The following is a 26,960-nucleotide window of genomic DNA, read 5'->3' as shown; positions in this document are numbered from 1 at the left end:
TTTGTGTTCAGCATCTTTCAGTCTGTCCTTACCTCACATGCATGGCTCCTTTTTCTCGACACGAACTTGGCTATCAGTCAGATTTTTCATTTTATTTTAATTAACAAAGTATAAAGGAACCGAAAATATAAACCAAAGACACAGGTTTCTATGGAAATGTACCTTTTTTTTTTTTTTTTTTTTTTTACCATTTATACACACAAAAACCACAGAATAAATAATAAAACTAAAATGTAAACATGTCTATTTGCATGTAAATTAAAAATAGTGATAGTTTTCATTGTAGAAAGAAAATTCACATTTTAAAAATGGTCTATAAACGTAAATGGCACACTGTGAAAGCTCCTATGATTGCACTTTCAACTGGCTTTCTCAGCTTGTCTACATATCATATTTAAATAAAGTTATTACTGTAAATAAAACATGTGTATTTTCAATAAATAGATGGACTCCAGAGGGTTAACTCAGCTTTCTGATCCCGTCTACCTTCAGTCACCATAAAGCTCGTGACCGCGCGTTTAAAATTCAAGCGTGGCGAGGAAGACTGTCGTGAACGCGCACAGGAGGCTTGACGTCACTGAAGCGCCCTGGCTCTCCTGAGCCGCTGGTCCTGCTGGCAAAAGATGGGAAAATCAGATAGACATCTATCGACTAATTAACATAAAATAACGGGTTTTGCGGCCGATTTCCGATTTACAGAGGATTCAGTATTGGCACCGATTTGAGCTCCACCAGACAACGAGAAAGGTAGTTTGTTTGGAGAGGTTTTCAGCACTGGCTATTGTGTTAGCGAGAAAAAAAAGAGGTTGTGGTTGAGCACATAGATTGGATGGACTTAGCCTCCATATGTCACGGCGAGCTAACGCTAAACGTATGTGCTTGTTTGATGTTTTAGCTATGTCTTTGATTTTTACAAGACTCGCATCTAGGTATGTGAAGCTCTGAATGAGGAAAGCCGTAGCCTGAAATGAAAAGCCGTTCAGTAGAGGTAGGGGGAAAATGGATATGGTTTGATGTGGGTGTCTCCAAAGCAGACCCTGTACCGTGTCGTTAGTATTAAAGTGCTTTAATACTGGTTCAATGTGTCACATTTTGACTCCGCATTCAATGAACTTATCGCGTCATGTATCTACAAAACTATGTAACGGGTTAGTATTTCTATTTGCATTCAGTTTTACGAGCAGGAAGATTTTTTCCTTACAATGTCCACCATGGACAATCCCCTTTCCCTCCCTTGCTAGTTTTAATCCATAGCGTCAGCACATTGGAAAAAATGATTCGGAGCTTCAAGATTTATTCCGCAGACAAATTATACGAGGCACTTTACACACATGTCAAGCAAACGACAACAATTTGGCAATAACAAGTAGTTTGAGGTATAGAAATGTCAGCCTTTGCTGTTAGCCGGGTACGTTAGCTGCCAGCAAGGCCACGCAGACTACTCAGTTAAATGGCTGTGGTGAAAATTCAGTTAAAAACAAATGAAACAGAGCACAAACCTGAATAGTTTGATGCATTTCCGCACTCAAAGATACTTTAAGTCTTGCAATGTTATATACCAATATTTTAACTAAAATGGTCCGACAGAAGGGTTTAACTTGCATACAGTTATAACGATACAGCATACAACTTAACCTTTGTTAAGGATAAAGCCAAAAAATCAGTCGCTCTCACACTGTTCAACGTCTATGTAAGTAGATAGGCCTATATTTAATGGGTCGATTAGCAAGGACTTTATTCTTGAAGAATTTTGTTCTTAGACATGACTTTAAGCAGTTTGTTCTTAGACATGACTTTAAGCAGTTACATAACTGTCTGTACTGCAGGAGGGGGTCCAGTTCAGACAGTGAACCCGAAGCAAAGAGTGGACACACTCACTCTTCACTGTGCTGAATGTTAAAATGTGAACCAAACATTACATTTATTATTCCCCTTTGACTTCCTTTGTTTCAGAGACTGTATTTTAGAAAGCAGTGGTTTGATCTGATGCTGATTCAGCTGGGGTTTTTGTTACTACTTTGTACATGAATTGATAACAGATACTTTATGTATGCCATTGCCATGCACTTTTATAGGAAAAAAACTGTGTTTTCTTTGCAGATTGGTGTCATAATTTGTAACACTGGATAGCTCCTTTTGGAAGAGGAAAGTCTGTCAGCATTGTCCGTCCCTGAAAGTGGAGCACATCAGACCTCTATTTTATCATGAACGTTGTGCCCGCCGTCTCCAGTTGAAGCAGGATCTCCGCCACATAAATCTGTGAAAGTCACAATTACAAAATCAGGAAGATACTTGAGGTCATACAGTTTTGCTGTCAGCTCCATTCTTCTATTTAGCAGAAGATGTACGGTAGTGCCCGCTCTGTTGGCAGAGGGGATGCCAACCATAGTGGAGGAAGAGATGGAGGTGGAACTGGTAATCAGGGATCTGGCCGTTCCCCTCGCCTTCCCCGCTCTCCCCGGATGGGACACCGTCGCACCAACAGCACCGGGGGCAGTGGAGGAGGTCCTGGCGGAGCAGGAGGCAAGACGCTTTCTATGGAGAACATCCAGTCCCTTAACGCTGCGTATGCCACCTCAGGACCCATGTACCTGAGTGACAATGAGGTTGCCATGGCAGGTGACCACATACCCAAAAGTGGAGGGACAGTGACGACCATGGGGAGACAGAGGGTGACATATGGGTCAAGGGGCAGCAGCAGTGGGGTTGTGGCTGCGAGCACCCCCAACATCTCCACCTCAGTGCCTGGCAATGCCGTGCTGCCAGCAGGCATGATGGCAGGTGACGCTCTAGCTTTTGGGGACCACCACATGGCCTCCACTGTTCCCCATTCTCTCAGGCAGGCCAGAGACAACACCATACTGGACCTGCAGGCCCAACTGAAAGAGGTATTTTGCACTTTTTTTGCAGATTCTGTCAAGGATTTTAGTAAGAGTTTATAAATCAGACTGCCATATTTAGCGTGTTTCTGATCTACTCTTCTTTATTCTGTTTTCTCAGATTCTGCGTGAGAATGAGATGCTGCGGCGAGAAGTGGAAGTTAAGGAGAGCAAGCTCAGCTCCTCCATGAATTCTATCAAGACCTTCTGGAGCCCAGAATTAAAAAAGGAGCGAGCTCTCAGGAAAGATGAGGTTTCTAAGATCACTGTGTGGAAGGAACAGTACCGTGTGATTCAAGATGAAGCACAGGTGAGTGTTCCCTTGTATTTATATGAATGGATAAATGTTTGCGTCTCAAAATTCCTCTGTCTGATCTCATCACCCCATTTTCTTTCAATGTAAATGGAGTCATCAATCTGCCTGGGTCGAACTGGTCTGGAAAAAATGCATTTCACCCAGTGTGTCAGCTTTAGTACAAGTGTGTATCTCTCTTTCTTCTCGCTCTGCACAGGCTAGAGGCAGGTTTTTAACATCTAGTTAATCCTCTTATATGCAGCTATATGCTCATGCTTAATAGATGAAAGAGGCTGTAAGTCTAATGGTGACATTAGCATCTCTGTATGTTTTAGAAATTGCTGGATGGCGTAAGCAAGGAGAAAATGTGCGAATTTAAAGCGTTATATATGTATAGTTGCTTTACCAGTGTAGCGAATAAGAATCCAACTTAAGAATATTGTCACAAGTAGCAATAATAAAGGAGCTGTTGTGAAAACAACTGTCAGTATTTCAGTTATGTGCTGATTGAGAATGTTAAATGAGTATTTTTCTCTTCGGTTTATCTTGTGTTTTGGCCACGTGATGTGGAACATTGAATTAAAATGATAAAAAAAACAACAGTTTTTTTTCTTTTCACGAAAATTCATACCTTAACTGCATAATTTCCTTTCAACATATTTTCAGAATGTCAAACATGTCTTATTATTGTAGAGTTGAATATATATATATTGCGGTTCATCCTGATGACTTTGTTGAAACTCAGCATTTTTATATGCCCTCCATTGCCTGTTGTGGGTTTTCCAGGTCTTTCTTCATCCTTGGTTCTAGGTGTAAAGAATGGAGAGATGTGTTTTGCAACATTTGAGGCCAGTTCCTTGTTCAGCCTGCACACATGTATACATACTGTATGCACACACATTTAACAAAAATCTATTTCTTAACTAACGAACAAATATAGGCACAGGGTCTATTTTTAAACTGTACAGTTTGTTGTGGGAATTGTGCAAATTAATTGTGATTAATGAAGAGAAATAGTCTTTGTTTCATTGTGATTCTTAATGGATGGGCAGATGTGTATAATTTGCTGTTTTCACTCCTGCTGAGTCACAGAATCACAGTGTGGACTAATTCCCAGTAATGCCTGAGTAGTGCAGGACTAATCAGTGGGTGCTGTAATTTAAAGATGTCTGCTTTCATATGTCAGCCTCCACCTCCCACGCTGGCACACGTGCAACAGAAAGCACACACACGCACACACACACTCAAAGGCATTTGGCTAATTACAGCTCCAGTTAAACTGCATTGAATGTAGGCCCAACTGTCTGCGCATACATCTGCAACTGTATGTTTATGTGTTATTTCTGTTTCTGCACTCACTGTGCTGATATGTGTGCTGGTCACAGCATTTCTAAAATCCCTGCTCCAAAGCATTTATGCCTGTCATTGTCTGTAATACGTGACTGCTATTATCTAGTCTATAATGGTGTGAAATGGCTTCATTTCCCATTAAAACAAAAAGTCAGGTACTTGCCTTAAAATGATCAGTTATTTCTTGCTAAATACTCCTTGACACACAGATAAAATATACATTTTTACTATGTTGTGAAATGGGGCTGCAATGATTATTTTAATTATGGATCAGTGTGTTGATTTATTTTCTTAATCAAACCATTAATCGTTCTGTCTATAAAATGTCCATCCCAGTTTCTCAGAGTCCAAAGTGATGACTTTAAGTGTCATGTTTGTCAGTCAAATATTTAGTTTAATATGGCATAAAGCTGCAGGAAATCTCCCTATACTTTAGAGGCCAAAAGCCTTTTCTGGCATTTTTTCATGTCAAATTACTTCAACAATTAATCGTTTATCAGACTAGTAAGTGATCATTTTTCTGTCAATCGACTAATCAATTAGTTGCCTAATCGTTGCAGCTCTATTGTGAAATGCCAGTGATGCTTTAACTGTTGCACAGCCGTACAAATGTTTAGTAGAACAGACAAAAGAAGGAGAACAGAGTCAAGTCTGTATCACACATTGAGCATCTATAACATTTTAACTTGCACACAGTCTCCTCAGTGCTTTGGATGATTTGTAGCAGAGGTTTGGCTCTCTGTACACTGTGTCCTTATGTGCCGTGACTTAGTGTAAGGATCAGTTTAGTTAGTGCATCACATCTCCTATTCTTTCTGCTCTCAAACGCCCAACTGTTATCTCTCCTCAGGCAGAGAAAGTGAGAATATAGGGGCTGAGGAAGGGAGAAGGTGTGTATGTGTGTGTTTCCGTGCATGAATCTGCCTGTGTGTATGTGGGGGGTGGATCGGTGCAGTCACAGCAGTGAGTCAGCCTTAGTCACGGGGTGGAGAGGGTGATGGAAAGGGAGGGTTAGTGAGAGGAGAGGTGAGAGTATTGGAGGGAAGAGATAGTGCGAGAAGCAAGGTAGAAGAATAGTGTGTGAGGAGGAGAATAGTGTGTGCTGGTGGAGGGAGAAGGAGAGAATGACAAAGGAAGGAGAGGGAGGGGGCTGGAGGAGGAGGACAGAGAGAAACGAAGGCAGACACTGACTTCTCTCTTTGTTCTGTCGTCTGAAAACGCTCACAGCTGGTTCAGACCAGAGTGTAACACAGCCTTGTGTCACTGTCTCACAGCAGCTCTGCCAAGTGTCCGTGGCGTCAGATGCCACAAACAATGCAAGACTATACTGTGCTGATTGTGTTTCACCACTTGTATTTCTCTGGGCATGAAACGTAACACTGTCCACAAAGCCCGGCTGTTGGGGGTGCATCTGTCAGGGCACTGCTGAATTTTCAGTCATGATTTAGAGGCTGATTTTCAACATACTGTAACATAATATCCTGCCTGGATCCATTCTCATAAAGTAGGATGGGAGTAGCCCCTGTGTTGTTCAAATAATCAATAAATTCCCTTCACCTCGTCCAACCCTTGTGTAAATCACTTTGTAATAAAGTCCAACAAACAGACAGAACAGATGAATGTTAACAAATGTTTGTTTGTGTCTTGTTTGTTTCTAGCATCTCCAAATGACTGTTCAGGCTCTTCAAGATGAGCTGAGGATCCAGAGGGATCTAAACCAGCTGCTCCAGCAAGACCCCTCAATCCAAGGCCGGGACCTAGCCCTGACCTCTGAACCTACGGAGGAGAACTACCGGCGGCTACACGCAGAGCATGAAAGGCAGGCCAAAGAGCTCTTCCTCCTCAGAAAGACCCTGGAGGAGATGGAGCTAAGGATTGACACACAGAAGCAAACCCTGGGAGCCAGAGACGAGTCTATCAAGAAACTTCTGGAGATGCTGCAGAGCAAAGGTGGGTTTGAGCCTCAGAAAGTTTAAAGCGAATCGATGTTCCCACAGGAACACCAGCAAACTCTTTGAAATACTAAGTACATGTATTTCTCAAACATTCACAAACATTTTGGAACTGTTTTGGGTTCTGGCTGGCTATCACTTAAGGCTGCGATGGTTGCTGCTTACTGGTTCCCCCTCAGCTCCACCCAAGCACTCTCCCGCTGGCCAAATATGGGTTTCTGTACTCCATAAACTAACCACAAGGCATGCTTTAAGCCCATGCATGCTTGTGAGAGCTTCATGCAAAGACATATGCATGTCCCCCAGAATTATTTTATGTTATGGTTTTTGGAGGCAAACAAAATAGCAGAACTATCAAATTGGACAAGCCAGATGCAGGAAACTGATAATACACCTAAAATCCCATTTAAACATTAGAGTATATCTTTGATAGATAAATGTCTTTCTATCTACTTCGTCATGGTAACCAAGGTTATATGTACTCTGTCTCAGGGCCATCTGCCAAGGCATCGGAGGAGGACCAGGAACGGACCAGGAGACTGGCTGATGCAGAGATGCACAGGCATCACCTTGAGAGTTTACTGGACCAGAGAGACCGAGAGATTAATGCACTACGAGAGGTAATGTCCAGTCCAACTATGGGAGATATAACATTACTTTTTATTAGTCTGTATAAATGAGAAGTAACAACATAACTAATAATATCAAACTATGCATAGTTTTATTTTATACATTTAACATACTCTCCTTTACCTGACCCCAAAGGAGCTGCACCGTCGATACGAGGGAACCCCCGAGTCCACCAAAACTAAGGCTCTACAGACCGTCATCGACATGAAGGTGATGATTTAAACAGAAGTGTGTATGACAATGGCTGTGTTATGTTTTGTCACACATCATTCGTTCATTCTATGCATGTATACTCTACTTCATCAATCCCAGGATGCAAAAATCAATTCAATGGAGCGGGGCCTGAGAGACATGGAGGAGGAGTTGCTAATGCTGAAGTCCAATGGACTTCTGAGCTGCGAGGAGCGTCAGGAAGAGATGAAGCAGATGGAGGTCTACCGCAGCCACATGAAATTCATGAAGAACAAGGTCTGAGACGACATGAGAGTTTAGTTTGATTGAACTGTTGTAGTAGATCTTAAATACAGATGATTCAGACTTCATCCTCTTTCTTTCTCCAATTTCTCTTTTTCAGATGGAGCAGGTGAAGCAAGACCTGTCCAGGAAGGACTCAGAGATGCTTGGTTTGCAGACCAAGCTGGAGACGCTCACCAACCAGTTCTCAGACAGCAAGCAGCACATTGAAGTCCTCAAGGAGTCCCTCACTGCCAAGGAGCAGCGAGCTGCCATCTTACAGACAGAGGTACAGCAGAAGCCTACACACTCTTGCCCAGAAGAACTAGGTGTCTTCTAAAACATGTTTTTAATGTTAAAAACAAACAAACAAATTTTTAAAAAGCATAATCGTCCCCTTCAAGGGTACAAATGTTTTAGTGCAGTGAGAGAAAAGACTTAAGACTGCTAATGCTACCACAAACAAAGACAAAAAAGTTGTCAACGTTCCCCTGACCAGGTGGATGCCTTGCGCCTGCGCTTGGAAGAGAAGGAGGCAACTCTGAACAAGAAGAGCAAGCAAATACAAGAAATGTCAGAAGAAAAGGGCACACTCAACGGAGAGATCCACGACCTCAAGGACATGCTGGAGGTCAAGGAGCGCAAAATTAACGTGTTACAGAAGAAGGTGATTTGGACTAAAAGAGCTGTTTCAGAGATCTTGACGTACCTGAAATGACTGCATACGTTCCAAATGCTACACTGTGTGTCCTCTGGTTGACTGATTGTTGTTTGTCTGCAGATTGAGAACCTGCAGGAGCAGCTGAGGGACAAGGAGAAGCAGTTGACTAGTCTGAAGGAGAGAGTAAAGTCTTTGCAGGCTGACACTTCCAACACTGACACTGCTCTCACAACACTGGAGGAGTCTCTGGCCGAAAAGGCGAGTTTATGTCTGCACATATAAAGTTACTTCTGACTACAAACTGTATATTGTAATTATTTTCTGCATGTTAATTTGTGGCAGTGTATGCGTAATTGTTTTCTTTTTTTGAATTCTAGGAACGCATCATTGAGCGTCTAAAAGAGCAGCGTGACAGGGACGACCGGGAGAAGACCGAGGAGATTGACTGTTACAAAAAGGAACTGAAAGAGTTGAAGGAGAGACACAGCTTACTGCAGGGAGACCTGTCAGACAGAGAGGTGAGAAACAGGATGCAGGAACGCAAGCTCACACAACAACAAGCAAACTGTTGTTTCTGTGGTTCTATTAATACAGTGAAACATTGCTGTTGCAGGTTTTTCCATTAGTCTTACTTTGCTATGAGTCATGGGTGCCTGTGTTCGATCTAATGCATTTTTCAGTCTCCTCAATCCTATGCTCTGTGAGTGTGATATGCTGGAAAAGGTTCATCTATACTTCTGTATGTGGGTGTGTGTGTGTATGTACAGACGTCTCTGTTGGACCTGAAGGAACATGCATCATCCCTGGCCTCCTCCGGGCTGAAGAAAGACTCCAAACTCAAGAGTATGGAGATCGCCCTGGAGCAGAAGAGAGAGGAGGTCCTCAAAGTGGAGAATCAGCTTAAGAGGGTGAGCTCCTCAAATGAAGAAGCCATGCAGCTCATGTGTTGGCACAGCTCTACATGATACTGCTGAATGTTTACTTCATGTGATTATGACACATTCTGTTACCCAAATCCTACCGGTGGATGTGAAGTGAATAACCAACACCTGTCCTTTGTCAGGCTCAAAATGCAGCCCTGGAGGCTCAGGCCAACACTGAGCTGGCAGAGCGCATTAAGAACCTCGAACAGGAAGTGGCCCGCCACAAAGAGGATTCTGGGAAGGCCCAGGCTGAGGTGGACCGTCTGCTGGAGATCCTTCGGGAAATGGAGAATGAGAAGAATGACAAGGATAAAAAGATTAATGAGCTGGAGAGGTGGGTGGAAACATGCATGTTTAAGTTAGCTGACTGTACAATGTGGTGAATGTGAAAGATGTGGATATTGAGTGTGCATCATGAGTTCAAGCTTTTCCCATACACAGCAAAATGTAAAGAAATGCAGACAGAGCAGTGTCTCTGTAGATACAAACACCACCATAAACTTCTAGTGAATCATAAGTGATTGAGAGAGTTTATTTTATTTGTTAGTTTATTTTGTGTCTATACATTGTGTTTAAGGAAAGTCCTGCATAGTAATACCTTTTTTAATGAATTTGTGTCAGTTTTATGTGCAGCGATATCTAATTATCAGCACTTTGTCTTTAATTTGTGCAGTTTTTTTGTGAATTTGAGGTTTTAAATAGGTCTTCACATGCTTTTTTTGCAGTGTAAGGCAGTCTTACTGTGCGTCCTGCTATCTGTATCATTGCTAGCTTGGACTTGTGACCACTGTTCCTCAAGACTGAAACATTTTCCTTCAATGACATCATGTCACTCTGGAGATTGTTGCCCCCTAGCATATGAATTTGTGGATTTTAATGTAATTTGGCAGTCTGGATCTTGGCAGTATTGCTTTTAAAGCTGATAGAGTGAATGTTTTTGCAGATCTGTTATAAAGCCATAGTAGCTGGCATAGGCAAGCCATCTTTCAGAAATGTTTCTTGTACCTGTATGTGTGTGTGGTGGAGTCACTACATAATCCTAGAGCTGATGTGTCCTCTCCCTCCTTCTTTCTCTTTTTCTTCATATTGACTCATCTTTCTGGTCTGTTTTTCTCTTTACTGCTTTCTTGTCTTTTCACCGGAAATCTCTCGCCCCATCAGTTTGACCTCCAGGTTAGTAGTTGCTCTTTTTCTCTCTTCCCTGGCCTTGGCATCCTTTTAAAAAAAAAAAAAAAATCTTTTGGTTCTCTTCTCACATTTCTTTCCCTTGTTTTTCTTTCCACCTCTTACCTCTCCATAGTATGTGGTGCCGCAAGCAAGCGCCTTGTCCCTGACATATTGAACTCTTTCCTCTTACTTCTCGTCATGCCCTTTTTTTTCCTTTTTCACCTTCTTATTATTCTGTCCTTCAACCTGTGTCAAAACTGAAATTGACTCTTTGCAGGGCTGTCTAAAATCTTGCCAAAGCAAGTCTGTAAGGCTATCGTTGTAACTGTCATTTCAGTGTGTTTTTCATCAGATCACATCTCTTTATGTCTGCATTTGATTTGAAAAAAAGTGTTTTATTTGCCACCAGAGAGCATTTACTTACAATTGACTACAATCATAACTGACTTATAACCATTTTACAAAATATGAGAATAAAATGTTAAATATACTTTCTGGACTTGAAGTGCCATTGTTGGTAGTAAAAAGGGCTTTTTCTTTTTAGAATCACTTGTCAACAATTTACCATTAATTCACCATCTGTCAGTCAATTTAGTCTGTCCCAGCTCCTCTGCCCCATTAAAACATCAATTAGTGGCATTCAAATGGATTTGCATTAACGTGTTGTTATAAATTACTTTGATAGCCCTGTGGGATACATTTACAGTCGAACCACTGTCTAACTTTTATGTGTACATAATATGTAATTTCTCCCATGTTTCCCATGGTGTCCCTGCAGGCAGATGAAGGACCAGACGAAGAAGGTGGCGTCTTTGAAGCACAAGGAGCAGGTGGAGAAGAGCAGGAATGCTCGACTCATGGAGGAGGCTAGGAAGCGGGAGGACAACATGTCCGAGAACTCCCAACAGGTGAAGGTGAGGCATGTGTGTACAGTTTGCTTGTATGAACTTTGCATTAGAACATAGTTCACATTTGCTGGCACTGACTTCTTAGTTTAGCGTCCAGTGAATCATAATTTGACCTCTTCCTACTCTTGTCCTGAAGGACACTCTGCGTCAGAAGTCGGAGCGCATAGAGGAGCTGGAGGAGGCGCTGAGAGAAAGCGTTCAAATCACTGCTGAGCGAGAGATGGTGCTGGCGCAGGAGGAGGCTGCCAGGTCACTCCAAGAGAAACAGGTATACCTCTGAACCAATATAAATCAGCACAAAGGATCACACATGCATAGCTAAACAAGTCTATATATAGAGAGAAGAAACTCCTTCAGATACTGAGATTCTTTCTCCGTCTTTTTGCTGCCATTGTGGTGTTTCTCATCCTTTCTTCACCTCCCTCTTCTCCTCTCGCCTCCGTCTCTTTCTCAGTTCTTTTATCTTTTGCTTGTTGTTTTCTCTTGTTCTCCCTCTGCTAAACACCGCCCATCAGAAGCACTCACTCACACCAATGCATGAGTCCAACCTCGCCCACTTTAAGTGGTCTAAGGTATGAGCCCAGTATGTATGACCTCCCATCAGTGAGCAACAACACTTACGGGGGTGGACACAAAAACTGCAACACCTCTACAAATCATGCGATAACGCAGCAACCCTGCAAGACATGTGTTCTTGAAGTTTGATCATTTTTGGGGACTTTGAGTTGTTGGATTGCATTATTTTGTAAGGTGCTGCTGTTTCCAGCCCGTGTACTTTTTGTGTTATTTTGTTTACCTGCTTATGAAACATAGCAATGCCGGTTAATTAGATGGCTCGCACATCAAGTACCCAATAGAATTGATCGTTTGGGGATGAATTATTCACTCTTTCATCAATTGCAATTAAAGCATGTGCTCATATGAAACAATGGTACTCTTGTGCCCCTTTTTTAAATGAATAACAGGTAAATGAAATGCTGTGCTGTATTGTTATAGTTGACCCCCAGTCCTTCCCAAAAGCCCACATGAATCCCGCTGCCCCTGCCTCCTATTAGAGCCCTTATACTGGTCATCAAAAGCACCTTTCCTCAAAAAAAAGCCCTGTGCCTTCGCTGATAGATTAAGGTAATCTTCTTTACACTATTCATGGGGTGTGTGTGTGTTTGTGCGTGCGTGCGTGTTCGCAGATGGAGGAGCTGCTGGGGGCGATGGAGAAAGTAAAGCAGGAGCTGGAGTCCATGAGGGCCAAGCTGGCCTCCACACAGCAGTCTCTGTGCGAGAAAGAGGCACACCTCTCAACCCTGCGAGCTGAGCGCAGGAAACACCTGGAGGAGGTGCTGGAGATGAAGTAAGACACGTACACACACACTCTAACACAGTAGGGTGGAGTAGACTCTAGAGTATCGATTCCTGCCTTCATCTTGTAAAATGTCATCCTATTCTGGCCTTCTCCAGCTGGCAGGAGGATTTTGGGCAATGAATAATAAATGATAATTGAGCTATTTACTCGTGTGGTTAAATGCCATGTTGTTTCGTCCCCACCCAACAGGCAGGAGGCACTGCTGGCTGCCATCAGCGAGAAGGATGCAAACATTGCCCTGCTGGAGTTGTCCTCCTCCAAGAAGAAGAAGACCCAGGATGAGGTGGCTCTGTTGAAGCGGGAGAAGGACAGACTGGTGCAACAGCTCAAACAGCAGGTGGGGAGGAAACTGTCTGGTGTCCATGGAGGGGAAAACATGATTGTGCTGTTCCAATAGTTCAGCGAGCCTCACAGTGATCTCCAGCTATCTGTCCTACATGTCTCTCATATTGAATATGTTCACCAGTAGTATGTGCAGGGACGAAAAAAGGAAAGAATGGAAACTTTGGTAGGTTTTTTTAGAAGCATTATGTCTCTTGAGGATCATCTGTCACACTGGGGAGTAACTTTTTCTACCAACAGTATTTGAAGTTCCTCTCTCTCTCTCCCTGGCTCCCTATCAAACATGTAAATGAATGCTGGCTCTACTCAAAGGTATTAGGTATTATATATATACCTATACATATATTATGATATGCAATCTTTTTCTCCTAAATCAATTTTTTCATGTGGCCACTTTATTTTTGAAATACAAACTGGGTTTTTATTTATTTATTCTTTATTTATACGTGTCATGCTTCCAATAAAGCCTAGTCCATATGGGCTTACAAGACATACTCACTTTATATTGGGAGTACAGATCTTTCATTCATTCATTATCCTTAACCGCCTATCCACACTCGGTCGTGGGGGGCTGGAGCCTATCCCAGCTGACATTGGGCGAGAGGCGGGGTACACCCTGGAAAGGTCGCCAATCTTGAAGAGTTTAATTTAGATAAATGTTTGCTCAGTCGTTATCTATTGCAGAATGAGGTAACACAATGGGAAAGAAAGCCTGTGTCCCACTGATAAAAGCCTTGCATTTACAGTATTTGACCTATGAACTGAGTGTCTGTGGTGACATTCCTGGGGAAAAAGTAACCTTGTTTTATGTATCTGCATTTACATTTAGCCAAAATGTTGTCTGGACCTTGGACACAAACAAAAGGTATTGATGGAGTTGCTAATCAGACTGTAATAGCTGGAGAACTGAAGAGGAAGCCTCAGGCCGGATATCCATTATCTGGATATTATCTCGAAATATTGGCTGTTGCCAACAGAGCAATAGCTAAATCATTGTCAGACTGAGTAAGAGTTGTTGCATCTGCTATTTATCATGTCACTGAAGTGATTATTCTTACCATTACCATCATCATTTACAGACTCAGAACAGAATGAAACTGATGGCAGACAACTACGAGGATGACCATCTGAAGACAGCTCCTGACCAGACAAATCACAAACCCTCTCCAGATCAGGTAGCTTACCTAACCACCAGTTAGTCATGTTTCCATTTCATCCTGAACAGCTTCTCTAAAATATCTGTAATTGATTTGTTAACAATTGGATGTCTGTTTTAAAGAAGAATAAACTGATTTCCTGGCTATCTGGAGGGAACTATGATTTTGAAATCAAAGTTTTCTTCTGTCTTTTTTAACTTTTTTTGTCTGTATGCACTCTAACCAAATGTTCCTTTTGTAATGCTGCAATTGGCTTACCTTGTGGCTAACAGGATGATGAGGAGGGTATTTGGGCGTAGCCGACCTTTTGCCCTCCCCCTCTCTCTCTCAGCCATTTTGTTCAGAAGGGTGAGCTTGTGTGAAAAGCCAGACCTGTCACACCTTTCTTCATTCGTTGCTCTGTGGCATGTTTACCTATCTTTCATTCATTGTGGTTCTACTTTTGTTGTACGCAATTCCTCTCGTCTTTATATTGATGGTCATCATTGCTTGGTCTTCCTGTGAGAGCACATCTTACCACTCACTGCATGCCTTTGACACTGTTCATTTATTGCTTTTAGTGGCTTATGGTATAGGGATCAGTGGTGTATGTTTGCATGCTCACACTAAGAGGATGAGAAGGTTCAATCTCATTGCTTCAAACTCAAGCATCTCAGCTTTGCATGCCCTTGCTCTGGCATCGACGATTAGCTCCCCGCACTTTGACCCAGACAAGTAGGTGTTGCATCGGTTAACGGTTTTAACCTCAATGTAATCAGTGGTTGAGTAAGTCGATTTGTAAGACACTTTGTTGAACAGCACATTCACAAATAAGAAGCCATAGATACTCTAATAATGCACCTGAGGAGGTTGGCTCTAATGTGAGAGGGTGATGCCGTCATAAGTCTGCATGCAGATGATGATGTTTTGTTTTTGTCTCTTTTTGTGTGGTGCTGTGCTTTGGTCTTTCATTATATTCAATCATTCAAACCGTAGCATAACTCTTCCTCCGTTAAACATCTGATGCATCGTCTGAATGTTTCCAGGCCCTTGTTTCTCCCCTCCATACCTCACACTCTCTTCCCTTTTGTCCCACCCTGCAGATGATACCCCCTCTTCTAGCCCTGTCCCAGAACCGCAGTAAACTCAAGCTCTACATCGCCCACCTGACAGACCTCTGCCATGACCGGGACCCCAGCATCCTCAGCCAGCTCACGCCGCCCTCTCACTACCACCACAGCGACCCTGAACATTGGGAGGAGGAGCTCCAGAAGATGAGTGTCAAACAGGTAGCGAATGGACTCTGATGCTTTGTTATTAATTTCTACATTGTGATTTGTTATCCGTGTTAATTTTGTTAATGAAAACAACGACCAATTATTTGTCAGCAACCTTTTTTTTATGACTGAGACAACAAGATGGCACCAAAGTCATTAAACACAAACTGTGAATACATCAACATTGAATATTGTTGCTTTACCAGAAGGAAAGCAATGTGGCCATAAAATAGCTGATAAGAACACCACAGATCTGAATATATTGATAAATTATGTTCAATATTATCTGGCGACACTAAAATAAAAACTACATGAAAAGAGTATATCTCTGACCAAGATAAAAGTAAAATGCCTAGACTTTTATACAAATAAAACTTGACTTTAAAAAAAAAAAAACATGATGAGATTGATTAAATATCATAAAAAAACAACAACAATGACACAGGACTAAGACTTAAGAAGATTAAAAAATTAACATTTTTGTAACTACCAATTTGTATTTTTTTAGCATATAAATTACAGGTATATTGACATAAATAATTTAAAAAGTAAGCAATTGGTTTGCTTCAATGTGGGATTGATATCCTTGATGATGCAGGAACCCTCAATAATTGTATCAAGGCTACTGACTTTAAATAAATGTAGAATTTCCTCACCTATGCTTGATTCAAATGACGTCATATTCAAGAAGTTTTTGGGTTTTTTTTTTTTTTTTTTTACTCTACTATTTTTTAAAGAAACTAATACTTGCTTTTTCCTTCCAGTTGGAGCGAGAGCTGGAGGTGTGTGAGAAGGAGAGCGGGGAGCTGCAGGAGTACGCCAACTCTGTTCTCCAGCAGATTGCAGACTACTGCCCTGATATCCTGGAGCAGGTTGTCAACGCCCTGGAGGAGTCATGCTGACAACTCTGACCTCAGACGCAACCCCCGGCTGACCCCTGGTCTTCACATAATCTGTAGCTGAGCTCAGGTGCCCCTACCTCCACTTAACAAGGCTCCTGTAAGGATGAGAGAAAGCTGGGGCATTATATCTCACCCCGCTGAGCTTTTCTTCCTCGCTCCCCTCGTCCACCCTGATACAAACTTTCACGACTCCGAAGTGCTTTCCTGTCTCGTGTGTCTCCCTAATGCCAGGCCTGTAAAATCAAATTAGGGATATTCACAAAGTCTGTTGAAATTCTGTCAGATATGGCACTTTGAGCATCAGATTACACACTGAAAACTGAGGTCCTCCTTTTTAATGACAGCTGTGGCAGATGGTGGTTAAAAACTAAAGTACACACCTAATTACGCAGGCAACAGCATACTGCAGGTTCATGAAAAGTTAAAAGCTCACCCTTAAGGATATGTAAACACTAAAATTAAATTTCTGCTTGTAGTAGCCTTATAAAATATTGCACACCTGTAAATCTGGGACAGGTGCGTTGGGAGAGAAAGGATATAAGATGAAAGAAACTTCCGCACAAAGTCTTGGAGTATACTGCCAACCCTCCTCTCCCTAGACGTCTTAATTCACAGCAGGAGCTGCTAGATCAAGCACAGTTACCTCACCCACTTCTGTCTCAACCTTTTACCCCTCAGATTCCTCTTATACACCTTTCAAGTCAAAAGGGGAAGGTTTATTCCTTACATGGGACAGGAAAGCACTTCTTGTTTCTGAGAACTGGGGAGCTGCTACATCTAGAGGGGAGCAGAGAGGAGCTCAGTTCAGTGGGTATTTCATGGAGCCATGTAGATGCTTATTTTATAGTCGTTGTTCCCTAACTAGTAGGTTGGAGTCGCTAGTTAGAAATACAGCTACTGGTGGCTGAACATCTGAATACTTAGGAAAATGCCACTTTTTAACCAAATATAAATGCAGCATGTTCTCCAAATGTTTCCTCTCCCAGCTTGGAGCTATGGATCTGTCATTGTAGCCAGGATTAAATTGTAGGTACGTTTTACTGTGTAGTCAGTGACTGGGTCACTGGCACGAGAGGGGGATCAAGGCCTGACTTTTGACACAGATCAGAGGTCTGCTTTTACTTACACTAATTTCTCAAATACATATGAGAGAGGGAAAGAGGGAGGAAACAAAAAAAGCTTTTATTCTCTGAAACGTATTAATTTTTAGATGGTTTTGCACACGTCCACTTGTTTATGAGGTATGCAATGTTTTTTTTGAGAACGTTCTAGTGGCCTTGGAGCATGCACAGAGATCAGTACTGGACCTAATGCAGGGATATTTATTCCTCTGTAATATTGGTGCTAAGGCATGATGTAAGAACTTATGTGATCCACTGATCATTCAGTCTCATCCAAAGTTTCTATAGATGTTACTTAAAGCCCACCTGATCTTTAGTTTGAATCACTGAAGAATACAAGCCACACCCCTTTTTCTTGTATTTTTCAGATCACTTACAAATGCAAGTGATGCCTCTATTGTTTTTTGAAATCGTCAGGGGTGAGGTTTTTAATTACTAAGTGCATCTACATTTACAGGAAAAAGTCACTTTTCAGCAGATTTTGACTTTTTAGATCAGTTTGTAAATAACGTGATATTTAACACGTACAGTGACTGAATAAAGGTAATTAAGTGGAAGGTGTTGTGCATTCTTTTAAAAAAAAATCTGAAAAAGTTAAAAGCAGTGCAGTTGTCTTTTGTGTCTAATTTTGTCTTCAGGACAAAATGTGTGTGTGTGTGTGTGTGACAGTACTGCCATAACTTGCGGAGAGTCACGTTCCATTGAGATATATATATATATATAAATATAATACATATATATAAAAATGTTTACTGTATGGATATGCATTGAATGTTTGCACAGAATCTTAAAGAGCGAGCTGCTCTGAACAAAAATGACCGTCGAGTTAGTGTCTTCAGCAAAAACTGAGGAAAGAAGTGTCAAAAAAAATCTTTTGTGTCTAATGTGTGAAATACAAATGTTTTCAAACCGTGACTGTGTGATGGGAGAGTACTTTTCTTGCATTTATTTCTAATAGTCATTTTTTATATATTTTCACCATATGGTGATGTAAATTTATTATCCTGAGATCCCAGTGTTGTTGTCTTTTCTTCTTAACTGTTATGTCAACGTTTTTTGTTGGTTGATGTCAAAGGCGGACTGCGCCTGATGGATAAAAATAAGTCTCCAGCCATCATGGCCCTCCTGCTGTTATAAGAGGAACATAATGTTACAAAACAAAACTGCATCTGGAGGTTTTCTAACAAACTTCTTATGCACTGTTGACTTACAGATAGCTGTGGGTGGACTAACAGTGTGTTTCACTGAAAACAAAACACATCCACTGGTTTCAGAGGATGTTAGTTGGATGCTTGTTTTTGTACTTTTTGTCTCGAGGGTGGAGATTAATTTCTCTCCGTCCCTTTTTAACCCCTCACCTCTGGGTTCAGAGAAAGAAGAAAGCATTTTTTAAAGTGTTTAATTCCCCTTACTTTGGCCTGTGTGTCCCTGCCCTTGCCTTAATGTCTCATCATCTCTTTTTCTCGACTCCTTATTGAGGAACACAGAGCTGATTAAGGGGCTTCTGTCAAGTTCATGGTATTTGTTTCTTTTCTTTTGCATTTGTATAAGAAATGTACTGCCTTCTGTCTGTTTGTGTTAAGAATCAAACTGTGTAAAAAGAAAGCAAAAACAGACGTTTGTGAGTTATTTGGATTTTGTATGTATGTAAATAAATAAATTATAAGCCTTGGTTTCTTGCAATTTGTCAACCAAGTGATGGAGATGGACACTGTTGACTTGTTACTTAATGTTCTTTAACCAGTTTAAAGATCAGCACTCTGATTTTCAAATTAGCAGTAGAGCAAAAATCATTGCAATAATTATCTACTTGCATGATAAGCACCACAAAAGTCTACACTATTGCACTTTCAACATTGTAACATGAAATTGCACTGTTAATTATTTTGTCTGATATGTACCATGCTGTTAACTCTGACCAATGGTACAGACCAGGTCTGACCAACCAAAAATGGTATATGCATTCCAATACCCTTACCACCATATATATAATATGCCAGAAAAGGATTTGGTATGCCAAAAACACCAGGATGTATATGGGCAAGAAGGTGTGGGTATTTTATAATGACTCACTTGTATGCATACGTATTTAAAGTAAATACAAAGAGTATGCAATTTGGAATGCAGCATGTTACAAGATGAATGCAGACAAGTGTGAATGCCAGAGGAAACTGGTACCTAAAATGTAGCATGCCATCTGGCAATATTTTGGATGCAAGAGAGCCCACGTGGCACAAGCAAAAGTACTGGAGTCAAGATGAGAACATACAGTCCATTCTCAGTATGTAAGAAAAGACACTGAGTTCTTACTAATGATAGCTATGCATGGTAAAAAACAACTTTTGAACCCAGAGCTGTGTATTATTTTTAGTGCCAGTGGGATTCAATAGGAACCACACTTAATTCTTCAAATACTTTTTTCTATCAGACCTTTTTTTCCCCCCACTTAACACAAATGGCCAAACATTATCCAATATTTAAATATAAAAGAGGCTACAGCTGCACATTGAATTAGTATTTTGCTTGATTAAGATAATATCCATCTTAATCACATAATTCACTTTCATTAAGTGATAGTCATATACATAAAACGTTAGCTATTAAGATTTTTTTTTCCCAGAAGAAAGAAATTGCAAGTTGTGGCCTAAACTATGAAAACCTTAGAGATCTGTGTCATAGTTCTAAATGAAATAGTAGTTGGTAAAACTGTTACAAATCTTACAAGGAAAACACACACAAAACTGAAACATATTTGCCATCTTTATTCATAAATATCACTACTGTATGAATATAAAACAATCTTAAATTACTGCTTTTTTAAACAAATACTCTGACAGTATCGTTGGAAGCTCCTCAGGAGAAAACCCACTGATAAAAGGTATTGCATATAGCCTTGGCAGCTGTTAATTAATATGCCTTTCTGTAGTTGCGTTGATGAACCTTTGACAGAGTAGCATACTGGAACATCTGATACATACTTATTTCCTCAGGAATATAAAACATAGCCAGCTATACACAGGTAAACAAAGACAGACAGGAGCGATCCACCCACTTCAATTTGAAGTACAATTTTGTCAACAGTCACTCAATACAAAAAATATTGGTTACACAAGTAAAAAATACATCAGCCAAAAAAACATTCTATCAAAAACTTGCCTTTCTGTTAAGAGTTAAAATGCCTAGCTATTATTCTGCATGAGACTTATTTAAATATCAAAATCTCCATTGGTATGTGAGTCACAAAAATATGCAATATAATCTAGTATTCAGCGATAGTAGGCACTCCTGTGTTTGAAGGGTGAGGTAGCTAGATAGTAAGAACTATATACACAGGCTGAGATTAAACAATGCACATTAAAAGAGAGCAGAAGACTGAAATTAAGAGTGGAGTATTGCAGTGGAGATGAACATTATTCCAGTGATCAATGCTGAGTCCCTCTGCTTGTTTTAGTCACAGTATAAAAGGTAAAATTAAGAATGGATACAGGCTGTCCCTCTCTGTACACAACTGAGCACTATACACGATTAAACATGTATACTGAATAGAGTTTTCACCTCACTCTCTCACTCTCAGTCATCTGCCACAGTCCCAGGTTTAACACTTTAAGGCACGGGAGCTGCGTTATCCTCTCCAGTCCCCTCTTGGTGATCTTGGTACAACCGTACAGATCAATCCCTGTCAGCTGGGTCAGGTGATCAGCTATCAACTCCAACCCTTTGTCTGTGATCCTCACACACTGTCCAATGTTGAGAGTCTTGAGTTCGTGCATCTGGCGCACCATCCTGTTAATGCCGTCATCACTGATATGGCAGGAACAGAGAGAGAGGGACTTGAGCTGGTACAAGCCCTGGGCGATGTAAGCCAGGCTCTGGTCTCCAATCTTGTCACAGAAGGAGACATCAAGTCCAGACAGCCGGAGGGAGCCCATGGCCAGATGCATTATCCCTGTGTCACTGATGTTATCACACGACCGCAGGTTCAGGCTGCACAGGTGGGTCATGTGCGACAGGTGGATCATGCCCGCATCAGATATCCCCCCGCAGAAGCTGAGGTTGAGCACTTTGAGCTTGTTTAGGCCCTTTGAGACATGTTTGAGAGAAAGGTCAGTCAGCTTCTGGCAGTCCTGCAAGGTTAACTTCTCCAGGGACAGGCAGCCCTCTGCCGCGCTGCGGGTCATGCCAGACAGGTGACCGATGCCTACATCGGACACATGCCTGCAGCTGCGCAAGTTAAGGCTCTTGAGTCTGTGCAAGCCCCAGGCAATGAGCAACAGGCCGGTGTTTGTGATATTGCTGCATCCCCCGAGTTCAAGCACCTCCAGGTTTTTGAGGTACTGGGCAATCCTGCCCAGGCTGGAGTCAGTGATCTGTTTACAAAGACTGAGGTTCAGCACCCGCAGGGATGGGATGTCCTGCACAAAGGCATGTCCGAGTCCGTTGTCTGTGAGGTTGAAACATCCACACAGGTTAAGGCTTTCGATGTGAGGCATCCCTTGAATCACGTAGCTCAGACTTCGCCTTAAGCTGAGAATCTGAACTTTTTTGATCCCCCTGGTCTGCAGGCTGGGGAACAGAGACGGGTTAGCTCGCCGCAGATGGAGCTTGGCTTCCACCCCCCTCCACACCGACTTGTGGTAGGACGCGTCCCTCCAGGCCGCGCACACTTGGGCTACTCTTCCTTTGTCTTTAACGTCCAGATAACTGAAAATAATGGCCAGTATCTCCGGGAAAAGGCACGATATATGTGTCTCCATTTCAAACATGACTGCAGGTTGACTGCTTTTAGCAGCAGAGGTTGATTGTGGGCGACAATACTGTCGTGGTTAGCTCGCCGAAACTCCGCTGCCGAAGTTGCTGGCTGGCTCGGCAACGTTAGCTAATGTCAGCTAGCATACAAACAGGCTAACTGTAGCCAGTTAGCTTTGTGTGTCGCCTAACAAAAATCCACCCATCTCGTGGGAGCGAAGCTTACTATTATACTCAACAAAATTATGGTACAAAAGGACCACTTACAGCACAGTTCTTATGTTGACAACGTGGACGCTGATAAACTCCGAAAGGCAGTCGTAATATTTACTTAGCAGTTTAGGCTAACGGTGTTGCGCTAACGTTAGCCACCGTCGGCGGAGCGTTAGCTGTCTAAACTTGTGAAAAGCCAAACAACATCCCCGTCCAAGCTGTCCAAAACAACCTATCACTTACTCCAGCTCATCGCCAAGCGTATCCAGTAACTTTTTTTGTTTGCAGAAACTTTCTTCCACAAATCTGCTCGCTCGTACAAAGGTAACTGCCAGGCTCCTTTACCTTCTGAGGCATTTCCAGCAGCGTCGGAGCATCCCGGAGCGCTACGAATGAATAAAGCAGCTCTGGTAGCTTACCGCGAGCTCAGCCGATAGACAGCGGCTCCTAGTGGAACAAACCACTATCTTTACTATTACCACTGGCTCCCTTACACAATATACTCTATATATACTATATACTGTATAGTAATATCAGACTGTGTGTTTTTTTTTTTTTGCCACCTTTTCAACTTTCATATCTGTATAGCGTGCCCTAGCATCCCCTAGCAAGAAGTCAGCGAGACAATACAGCATGATAAGACTGTATATGGTTGTTGTTTGATTATTATTATATGAATTTTATTTATCTTTATTATATTTGTTGGTGGGTACTGAAACCAGATATGAATACATTACATATGCATACAAATTGTATTAATTACAAATTCAAGAAAAGGTTACATTGCCATAATTAATGTATTAATCATAGACTGTATAAGTATTAATGTAGGCCCTGAACCCTAGTGGCTCCTTATTGAATGACAAGTTTATAGGCCAAATATACTGACACTTAACTTTATTTTGGAATATATTATATGTGAGGTACATATACAGAAGAAAAGCAATAAAGAGCGCTATCTGCTAATATGATTCCATAAACCTAAACCATCACCAGTAAATAAACATGAATTTACCAAGAGAAGAGAAGAGAAGAGAAGAGAAGAGAAGAGAAGAGAAGAGAAGATTAACTTTATTCACCCCATATCTGGGACATTTCCTTGTTATAGCAATTTGAAGGAAGTAAGTGAAGGAAATGGTGATTGAGTGCCAAATTAAAAACTTAAAATACAAAAATACAAATAATATAGCTATAGTCCTACACACTTTACTTACACTTAAACGTTAAAGTTATGGTGATGGTGAATAATTGCACAGGATACCAACATAAATGTATATTCTGTCTCTAGAGAAAACTAAGTTCTCAATGTTCTGACTGTTGGAGAAGACTGAAATCAGGAGTCACGTTACCATATATTATTGTTGGAAGCTTTTCAAGAACCACCATCAACCAGAGAGGCTGCCTCATCCTCCAGATGCAGCTGACGACAGTCTCTGTGAGTCCCTACACTCAGTACAGTATGACAGACAGACTGACTCCCTCTTGAGTGCTACATGGTATAAATGTCTTCGACCTGGCAGGGAGCCCGGAGTTACTGCAGCGAGGCGTTCACTGACCTGGTCACCTCTGGCTGCTGGGAGGATGATTGTTGGTGGTTCAGTGTGTAAAGGACAAGAGAGGCGGGACGTGTCAGAGACGCTCTTGGGTCTCAATGTTCACACAAAGCATTGGACTGATTTACACACTAACAGTAAAAGAGAGAAACAAAAGGGGAACACAGCACATTACAATACCTGGAAATTTAAAGTAAGCAGGGTTAACTTTTTTGGTCCTTCATGTAAAATTTCAAATTTAAATTAAAATTTAGGGAAAATTATTTGATTTAATAAGTTTTCATCTGTTGATCTAATAAACAGTTCAGAGTATTGAAGATCATATTTACCCTGCATTACTTGGGATTGTTGATTCATAATTGGAATAGCCCAGATTATTATGGGATGGATTCAAACATTCTTTTCTGTAAACTCCAGCATGATATAATGAACATAGCTTTCATATAAGTAGTACTGTTGACACTGCAATTGTAATGCCATTAAAAAAAATAACATGAGACAAAAAAACCAACTTATTCTTATTTAGCAGGAGAGAAAACAAGTCATCCTAATTTTTTTTTCATTTTCATTTTTGTGTTATGTTTTCAGAATGTAGGTTCTACAGGATGAGTTTTTACCTTGGGAACTATCATGTTGTTCCCAGTTGAGGTACAGCTTTTTAGGCTTTTATTGATTGAAAATAGTGCGAGCTGCCTCTTGGGCTGAGCTCTGAATCATGGTTAAGCCTCTGATACATACAGTATATAGATTTTATATTCAAGGTTTATTTGTAGAGCACCTTATACACAACCAAGGTTGACCAAAGTGCTTTTCATAAATGAATAACAACAAAAAATCAAAAATATACATAAATGAATAACAATAAAATCAAAGATAAAATTAACAAAGACAATTATATCAAGTAATATATGATATGAGATATACAATACAGCACACAAAAACAACTTTCTTCTCACACAGGTTCGAAAGCCGGGGAGAAAAAATGAGTGTTTATGTATTTATATTTCTAATCTGTAACCAAATCCCTTTTTTGTTGGGTTCAACTAATGTGCATTTTTAACAGTGATGAAGGGAATAAACTGTATTGTTTTTGAGTTCAGACAACATGAGATCTTTTTTTCAATAATTTCCCTATGGAAACTAACTACATGTTAGATAACATCTTACATGATGGTAACTCAATCTTTAATACTGTGTGTTTGTGCAGCAGTATGAGAAAGGACTGTAGTTCAAGTGAATCTGACCTGAGAATTACCTTTGACTTTCAGGGGCACTGCTAGAAATCCTGGGCCCTCTGACAACAGTTCACTCGGGGCTTTGAAACAATAAATACCTTCAATTCCTGAAATGTTTCAGGGCTCCTGAATCCTTCAACACCACTTAGTTCTCCAAAGCTTTTCAGATTTCAGATCGTTTAAAATAAAAGGAATAAAAAAGCAGAATGGTTCCTGAATTTAATCAGAAATAACATTCCAAACATTCTCCTGTATTTAAAAGATGAATAAACAGTACACATGGACACAAGTAGAAGATGCTGAGGAGAATATAATCAGTGTGTGTGTGTATATTAAGTCATTTTAAAAAATGAAGGAATAGACATTTGGTAGAAAAAACTTAATCAGACTTCAGTCGTAGTTGTTTTGAAGTTTAGATGTTATATTGTTTTTCAAAGGCCAGCCATGTAATATGGAACATTTTTAAACATTATTTTTTTGCATTGGATTAATGAAAATATGTAGTCAAACGTGTTTAAGAGAAGCTAAAATTAAAATGCACTCATTAATGTTAACATTTCTATAAACATACACTAAATAGTTGTTGTTTTTCTGTTTTCTTGTGGATTTTAATATGTGCTTTTTCAATAAAGATTATGATTGTGGTATCATTATACAGACTGCTCTGGGAGAACTGAAGGCAAATATTACATTTATGTAAGAAAGATCGGTAACGCTTTATAATAAGGTCCTTAATAACCATTAATTAACAAGTAATAAGGCATTGTTCTCGCTTTAGATCCGGTAGTTGCAAAAAGCATAGTTAACTTATAGTTAACTTATAATAGATGAGCAATAAAGTATATTTTAATATCAATAAGCAAACACAATAAGATTAATAAAGGCATGGCAAAGACATAATGGGTGGGTCATGGGTGTTTGTAATGCCATTATTAACACTTATATAAGCTTATAAACACACAATAATGTTAATAAACATCTTGTAAGGACTTACAAGGGCCTTATTACTTGTTAATTAATGGTTATTACAAGGACCTTAATATATAGCGTTACCGAAAGATCTATTGAATGGTCAGATTTAAAAAAAAAGAAGCCAAAAAATAATATTTGTCTTTCCCTTGCCTTTCATTATTCACTGTGCTGCAGCTGTGACTGATACAGAGGCTCTTGACATCACATCTCTAGGAGACAGATCAATCAAACCTGTGTGGGTGGTCCGGGTCGGAAGTGGACCTCAAACCTCATCATCTGTCCTGCTTTAATTAACATGCAACGATTTAATGGTCATGATCTCGAAAGGAGTTAATGTCTGTGTTATTTTACAAAAAATGTGGTTTGTACAAAGCAAATGTCCAAGTATATATATCTTGAAGATAATAGCTTCAATAGTGATGACAGATTCACTCTAAGGGTTCCAATTTCTCTGATACAGAAAAACAAAATAGTGCTGACGAGCTGCTGTGGTAGCCACATCCTGTACATCATATACAATATATATGAGAATTATTAAAATATTGTTTTCTTCAATTTCTTGTGCATTGTAATGCCTGGTACAACAAAAAGTTATCATTATATTTGTCCAAACAAATGTACCTTTAGTTGTACCTGGCATTACAATGAACAAGAAATTGAAGAAAAAGGGTGGTCTAATAATTTTTTTCCATGACTGTATATATATATGTCCATGTTACGGGGAGAGTTGTTTGAAGCAAGGATTCATACAAACACACAAAACACCTAAACACTGATGGACAACAATAACAACAACAGGGCATAGTTTACAGAGTGGTTCAGTTGGAGGTGCCTTTGTCAAAGTACACAATCTAAACAGTCTGTGCATAAAAACAATCTACAGAC

At 40.6% G+C, this 26,960-nt stretch overlaps 2 protein-coding genes across 2 annotated transcripts; one reads left to right on the top strand and one right to left on the bottom strand.

Annotated features, from left to right (window-relative positions):
• Positions 1-570: 570 nt before the first annotated feature.
• LOC131973226 (ELKS/Rab6-interacting/CAST family member 1-like) lies at positions 571-18,910 on the top strand. The gene is made up of 20 exons (XM_059335163.1): positions 571-747; positions 2,101-2,888; positions 3,001-3,189; positions 6,183-6,474; positions 6,969-7,096; positions 7,242-7,316; positions 7,419-7,574; positions 7,681-7,848; positions 8,059-8,226; positions 8,341-8,478; positions 8,598-8,738; positions 8,988-9,128; positions 9,284-9,477; positions 11,089-11,224; positions 11,355-11,486; positions 12,406-12,566; positions 12,768-12,915; positions 14,000-14,095; positions 15,160-15,345; positions 16,098-18,910. The coding sequence occupies exons 2-20, from the start codon at positions 2,343-2,345 to the stop codon at positions 16,233-16,235; spliced, it is 3,333 nt and encodes a 1,110-aa protein (XP_059191146.1). The 5' UTR covers positions 571-747; positions 2,101-2,342; the 3' UTR covers positions 16,236-18,910.
• Positions 18,911-20,103: 1,193 nt separating this feature from the next.
• On the bottom strand, positions 20,104-22,717 carry LOC131973983 (F-box/LRR-repeat protein 14-like). The gene has a single exon (XM_059336130.1). The coding sequence runs from the start codon at positions 22,117-22,119 to the stop codon at positions 20,908-20,910; it is 1,212 nt and encodes a 403-aa protein (XP_059192113.1). The 5' UTR covers positions 22,120-22,717; the 3' UTR covers positions 20,104-20,907.
• Between the last annotated feature and the right edge of the window lie 4,243 nt (positions 22,718-26,960).

Source organism: Centropristis striata, chromosome 6 (assembly GCF_030273125.1).
Source record: "Centropristis striata isolate RG_2023a ecotype Rhode Island chromosome 6, C.striata_1.0, whole genome shotgun sequence".
NCBI classification, from domain to species: Eukaryota; Metazoa; Chordata; class Actinopteri; order Perciformes; family Serranidae; genus Centropristis; species Centropristis striata.
This window is presented reverse-complemented; position numbering and strand designations above follow the sequence as displayed.

Bases quoted from the DNA above. Each gene is read 5' to 3' on its own strand.
- LOC131973226 (XM_059335163.1), top strand. From the start codon at position 2,343: ATGTACGGTAGTGCCCGCTCTGTTGGCAGAGGGGATGCCAACCATAGT. The intron at 11,225-11,354 runs GTGAGGCATGTG...CTTGTCCTGAAG, and splicing joins AGAACTCCCAACAGGTGAAG to GACACTCTGCGTCAGAAGTC. The intron at 12,916-13,999 runs GTGGGGAGGAAA...CATCATTTACAG, and splicing joins TGCAACAGCTCAAACAGCAG to ACTCAGAACAGAATGAAACT.
- LOC131973983 (XM_059336130.1), bottom strand. From the start codon at position 22,119: ATGTTTGAAATGGAGACACATATATCGTGCCTTTTCCCGGAGATACTG.